At 48.7% G+C, this 6666-nt stretch overlaps 1 protein-coding gene across 1 annotated transcript; it reads right to left on the minus strand.

The window, feature by feature from the left end:
- Window positions 1-246: 246 nt before the first annotated feature.
- On the minus strand, window positions 247-1206 carry LOC128720422 (GS homeobox 1-like). The gene has a single exon (XM_053814094.1). The coding sequence runs from the start codon at window positions 1204-1206 to the stop codon at window positions 247-249; it is 960 nt and encodes a 319-aa protein (XP_053670069.1).
- Window positions 1207-6666: the final 5460 nt, after the last annotated feature.

Genomic DNA, 6666 nt, shown 5'->3' on the forward strand with positions numbered 1-6666 from the left:
CTACTTCCCAAAGCCTTCTACTAAGCTGTGTGATATTATCAAAGATGGTGCTCAACTAAGCTAGAGACAAAAAACGCCGTTCGTGTTCATTTGAATTGGTTTATTTATTTAATCGCTATACTGGTATCGCAACGTATACGGCTATCAGCCGAATGTATGTACAGAGCTTCTATTTACACGCGCATCACTGGGACTTTGAAAAACCTGCCCAAAGAAAAAAAACGAATCAAAAACCGTCCAACCCGATCACTGCTGGTACGCCTTGCTAAAGTCCCAAGCACGATCCTGCTGCGGTTGGCCTGCTCCGACGGGAGAATCGCTAGGACCCTGCACCAAGGACATCTCCTCGGAATCCGAACCAGCTCCACTACCACCACCGCCACAGTGCGATCCGCGGCAACAGCAATGCTGACCATGCTGGTGCTCCTTAACCGTAGAACCCGCTGTTCCAACAGTCAACTCGACTCCAAACGGTGCATCACCCTTCTTGCGCTTAACGCGCCGATTCTGGAACCAAATCTTAACCTGCTTCTCCGACAACCGGAGCCGTGTTGCGATCTCGATACGGCGCAATCGCGTCAGGTACATGTTGCCGGCGAATTCGCGCTCCAACTCAAGCAGCTGCGTGCTGGTAAAAGCCGTCCGGATGCGTTTGCTCGACAGCTCATCATCGATGGCGTACGTTTGGGTGGCCGGATCGATCGAGCGTGTTGGCGAAGGACTTGGTGGCATTGAAGGAGTTGGCGTGACGATCACACTGGTTGGCTCGGTGACGGTGGCCGACGATCGGCTGGGATAGGGTGCGTAACGTTCGGGAGTTTTCTCGCCTCGGTAAAGCCGCCGGTAGTAGTCCTGCTTGGGGGAAAGCTTCGGTGGCGACACATCCGTCGGTTGGTAGAGCTTTGGCGAAAGCTCGTGCTTGGTTTCCGACTGCCAGAATGGCAGCACCGGTTGGTGTGTGGGTGTGTGCGGGAAAAGCGTCTGCTGAGGTTGGGTCAGCATGTGCTGCTGCTGCTGTTGCTGTTGCTGTTGTTGCTGAAGTCCCAGCGAGAAGAGATAGCTGCCGACGTAACATGCCGAATAGGGCAAAGTGGCTCCTGGTGGTGTAACGGGAAGCTGTGTGAAAGAGCCCGCATACGGGAAGCTCTTTTTCGCCGGTGTCGGTTTATCACTGATCAACGAATCCACTAGAAACGATCGCGACATCTTCGCTGAGGACACACGTAGTCACACGCACACATACAAACACACTGGCAGGCAAAACGGTTGAAATCACAGGCTTGTAAGGCTTGTTCGCAAACTTCGGAATCGACACCTTCACTTTACGGGCTCAAATCTGTAACTGCGATGCCGGTTCTCCGGTGGGAAGGGTATTTATAGCCCTACAACAGGAATCTTGCAGCAACCCCTGCCAGGATGAATCCTTGTTTCAATCCCCTCCAACGCGTCCGCTCGAGGTTACCATTGGCTGCGAGGGTTAGGGCACACAACGTACCTGGGTTTCCTTTTTACCGGTAGCAATCCACTTCAAGCAGCAATTCGTCACCTTCCGGGTCGACCGAGCGTACCTCAACAGATGGTCCTGTATTCGGGGTAGTTCTCTCTCTCTCTCTCTCTCGCTCACCCTTGTGCAACAATTAGTTATTCATTGCGCTAGGGTTTGCCCTCACGGCAGGACGATCATTGGGAGAAGTGATCTACGCACTCCGTCGAGAGAAAACTCCGCCCCTCGTTACGGTGGGTTTCCCCTGTCCGTGGAGGGTAACGGGGATAATTTTCCTCACCGAGGGTTGCCCGGCTTCGGGCCGGGATGAAGGAAAGAAAGAAAAATGGTCTCGGCCAGACTGTGCGGCGCGTCCGAAACCGGGGCCGCCACCGTGTCTGGCGTGGCTAAAGCGACGCGTTCGGATGAATGCACCTCGAGAAGACAGGGACAGATCAAAACACGCTTTTATGTGGCCCGGTGTGGATGCGGATTCAATGTGGCAATTTTCTTCAATGTGGTTGGTGTTGGATTAATTAAATTGCCTCTCTATTGCCGGTTCGATTGGTGGACACAATTTGAAGCCAATCAAGGAGAACGCATATGCTAATAATTGTCCCGTGTGACGGGAGCGTTGTGATGCGCTTAGTTATATGTAACTAGGATTAGCAAACTCCTACGCGGCTATATGTTGTGAATCTTTTTATTAGCTACCCGAATTACCTTTGTTTAGTCAACCCACAAGGCTTCTGAACGCATGGCTGCCTAAGCTGATCATAAATGATATAAATAACCTGCGAAACAAGGCGGCTCACACGCCGCGAGCAAAAGGATTGTGAAAGTTGGGAAAGTTACTCGATCGCTTGTGTTTTACCATTTTCTTTTTCATTTGTCTCGCGGGCGAGATCGCCGCAGCACAAAAGGACGAAAAACGGCACACAATGGTATTAATCCTTTCTCTCCGGCCGCAGTGGATCGGAACGATGCGCCGATCGGATGCGAGGCGGTCGTTGTGAAAACATTCGCTCGTTTTGCAGATATGGTAGAGTGATTGCAAATGGAGCTCAGGGTTTTGTGGGTCCGACGTGCCAAAATGCATTATACGCAGCGAGTCTCATTGTTGTTCCTTAACTAGAACCCATGAGGTGTATTGTAGTTTTGGTCATGACAATGGAAAAGTTTGCTTTCGATCGGTCTCGAGATGCGTTGAGATTAGCGTGTGGCTTTCAAATCTTGTTATTGCAATGAAATCAGCATTGATCATTCATTGTTTGGGAGAGTGTTTATAAAGCTTTAGAACGTAAAGCTTATTTTTTGAATATCTTTTAACTAAAATACACTTTTAGTAAGACTTACTGGTTTATTTTTTGATTAGTACATACATCAATGGTAATAATGCATGAATTTAATTTTGGCCATACTTCAATACATCGTTTCATAAAAAAAAAGGCTTTGGTAAAAAATGCTCTTTCACTTTTCATATAAAAGCTACTTTTCTACATTTTTTTTATTTTAATACGCTTTTCCCAAAATTTGTAACAAAACTCCTTTACTATATTCGAAAACACCACATGCCGTATGAGAGACTTCTTCACCTACCATGAAAGATCACGTGGGAAATGAAAGCATATCCTTAAAATCCGATGACACGGTAGCAATTGCCATCGTTATCGCAGTCAAATAAAAGGATTCTCAAGTGGCGAGACATCAGCGGCACACGGTGTCACATAAAAGACAAACCGACAAACGACTTTAGGAGCTGCTCGATCAGTTCCGAGACCCCTTTCCGGGTGAGTAAAGTCTGTAGTGGATCCGTCGGGACGCCGTTCGACATCAAACCCGCCCGCGATCGGTGGATGAAAGGATTGTCCCGCTTTCGGCGGAACGATCAGAAAAAGCTTGCCAAAAGATCCAGCAACACCGTACGGTATGCAAACTGCACGACGAATGCTGCAAATGTTCTCCACTAAACGTCTAAAAACTATTTCGTAATACGGTCCTCTCAAAACGACGCTTCCAAGCGCACTCCAAATCGACCACAATCTTAAGAGCGAGACATCGAGTGGAACATCAGCCGAAGTGGCGCACAGCAAGCGGTCCTTCGGTAGTGCGGGCTATCGATCAGTTACTTTTATTGATTCCAGCGATCCCTCTCCGGCGAAAGCCGCTCAGACGAGCAAGGACACGGGCGAAGGATCTGGGATGTCGCACATCGCTTCGCTACGCTCCTTTTTGCGCATTCCAGACCCGTCCTTGCGCATTGTCTCGCTCCGGCATTGCCTCGCTTGCCAGCCGCGCGCAACTCAATGGGCAATGGGCTCGGGCGCATGAATGGAGCGCATGAATGGGATGCACTTTTGGGACGCGTTGTCAAATCCCACAAAACATTTAAACAAGCACTCACTCCAGCAGCGTGATAAATTGCCCGTACGCCCTTTTCGAAGGTAGCCTTGAGCAGCGTCTTTCTGCGTCCTTCAGACGCTCCTTATATCCTTGCGCCGGGAAATGCGCGGACAGCCAGCCTCTACCCGTCGTCGCCCCGTTTGATCAATGCAATTTTTGGCTAGTTTTATTTTCGCTCCCTTTCGATTTTCCGATCGATCGATCGTATCGGAACGGAACGGAGCCCCGTGGACAATGCGTTGCGAAAAATGAAGCCGAAGGTAGGCAATTTTCCGCGCGTACCGGTGTCCTTTCGGGGTTTTTTTTGTGCTCTCGGGTGCATTATTACGTGGTGCATTTTTTGATGCCACTTGGCCATTGAACGGACGAATGGAAAAAAAAGAAAGAAAGGGGCCCAGTAGATGTTCGGCCCATTGTAGCCGTTTTGCGAGCGAGTTGTTCCTTTCGGGCGCGACGAAAGAATGGCCACCGTACCGCCGGGGGCCTTATCTGTCCGGGTCGAGTGGACAATGTTGCAATTAATGTCACCTCGATGGCCAGTCCTCGACGGTGTAAAACCCCGTAAGAGAGGTGTGGTGTCGCTGGTGGTGAAGTTGTTGTGCGAGAGTGATGATTTGCTGCCGACTGAGACGTTACCGGGAAATTGTTTTACGACACTCGTCCTGCGATGTGAGGTGATGCGATTTTATAGAGGGGTGGCCATAAAACTTTACAACCTCTAGCGAGTGGCGAAGAGTTATTTTAACCATTCCATTACGTGCATGATGAAGCGATTTAGAAGATGCTGCCATAAATCAGGGAATTAATAAGAAGCGCTCTGTTTGTTTGTAAAGAGCCAGACGTCCTTTCGATCTCGAAGCAAGTTTCAAAGCATGTTTGAGGATAGATGTTATGTTAATGATACGATTAAAAGGATATTCAACGACCTGTTAGAAATATACTATTACAAGTAAATGTTTGCTGGGTCTTTGACATTTTTTTAATGAGAAAATGTATCAATAAGTAACATCCTTAAAAAACTCAATTTAATTAGCATCAATAAAATTAATAATGTCTAGTAGAATCAATCACGTGGTGTCAATATCGTTTGCACCTTTCTACCTCGTTATGACGTGATCCTTCTGTTTGATCGGGCACAATATGTAATCATTGCGTGCTGTGATCAAAAACGACACACTCTTCCTGTGCAATGAAAATATTCGCTAACGAAAACCCCATCGAAGTAGGCCGAACCGCTCGGTGTTATTGCATAATTTGTAACGTTTCGCACAAAACCCCTGACGGACAAATTAGGGTTAATTTGTAAAGTTCGGTCGATTTGTCAATCAAACAAGCCGACCGACATCGGGTGAATTGTTTTTTTCCCCCTCTCTCATCTTCCTGCTTCCACTTCAAACGACCGCGTCCCGTTCCCTTCTCGATTTCCCAGCAAAACTCACGATCCCTCGACAGGCCCCGTATTTCCCTGTACAAACACATCGCGTTCTCCGGGAGCGTACAAATCACGCATTTCCACGGATTGTATTAGATAATTTATTTATTATTCTGCAACAATAGGAAAACAGTTTCCCCCAGGCACGCAGCAGTCGGCGGTGATCATCGTAATGTCCTTCGTGTGTCCTGTCTGCTCGAGCACTCGGTACTTTATAGAATTGATATTTGCGCATCGGCGCATCGGCAGGGCACCCGTGATTCACCCGGGACCGGGATGGAAACTCGCCCCGTCGTGGAAAATGGTCGGAAATGGTGCCGTGCCGGAGTACCGCTAGCTACCGGCAGGAAGGGAGATAATGTTCCGGGGATACTTTTCGAATTAAACCGTACGCAAGGGGACCGGAACAAGGCCGGTTACATGTGTTCGGTGTTCGTGGCACATTCAGAGGGTTTTCCACCGTGATGTTCGGCGCGAAAAACCTTCAACGAGCCATAATGAAGGGGAAGAAAAACATTCGCAGCCATCTTCAGCTAAAGATGGCCACTCTTCATCATGCAGACAAGGGCCTGCTTACCCATTCCCGACCACGCCGATAGTGATAGGTTCATAAAACGCAATCGGACACATGTGTGCTGTAGAGTGGTGTGCTTCTTCGTTTCCCCTCGGGTTTGGGTTTTGGTCCTGGCGGATGCTGTGTGTTCTTGGGCGAGCAAAAACTCATCTGCGCCGTTTAACACGGCCCGGTGGGGGAAATAAATTTAAATAGCCCTCAGAAACCCGGCCCTGAGCTTTGCGACATCCCTTTCCGATAGCCGTCGGTTGCGAGAGTTTGCGGTTAATATTCAAATTTACTCGTTCCCCGAGCAGTCCGAAGGGCATTAGCCATCTTATTTTCAATTAATGTACTCATCGTGGAATGGATCTGGCGACGTTTCGGTTGCGTGAGCCGCGCAGGCCGGTTCCGTCGCCACCAAAATGGTGGTTTGGAAGTTAATTTTCAGCCTCTGTTCGGGGGTAAATTATGCATCGTTGGCTCGCATGCGAACCGCGTCTAACGTGGTGCGTAGAAGTAGATTTTAATTTAGTGCAAGATCCGGCTTTTTCGCCTAAGGGCGGCGGTTGAATGCGAGTGACAGCATTCACAAGAAGCTAGGAACGTGTTTGACAAGATTAATTTACCACGTCACGTTCTGGAGAGCTGTACCCGGTCGGGGAAGTAGTTGTAGTACTGTTTCGAGCCCGGTCTAGGCCGGTGTAGTTGCGTGACGCCATCTTGGGTGATGCAAAACAAATAAATGATCGTTATCAATCGCACATTGCGTCGTTTACACTTTGAGTGGGTAAT

This window comes from Anopheles nili, chromosome 2, assembly GCF_943737925.1.
Source record: "Anopheles nili chromosome 2, idAnoNiliSN_F5_01, whole genome shotgun sequence".
Classification (NCBI taxonomy): domain Eukaryota; kingdom Metazoa; phylum Arthropoda; class Insecta; order Diptera; family Culicidae; genus Anopheles; species Anopheles nili.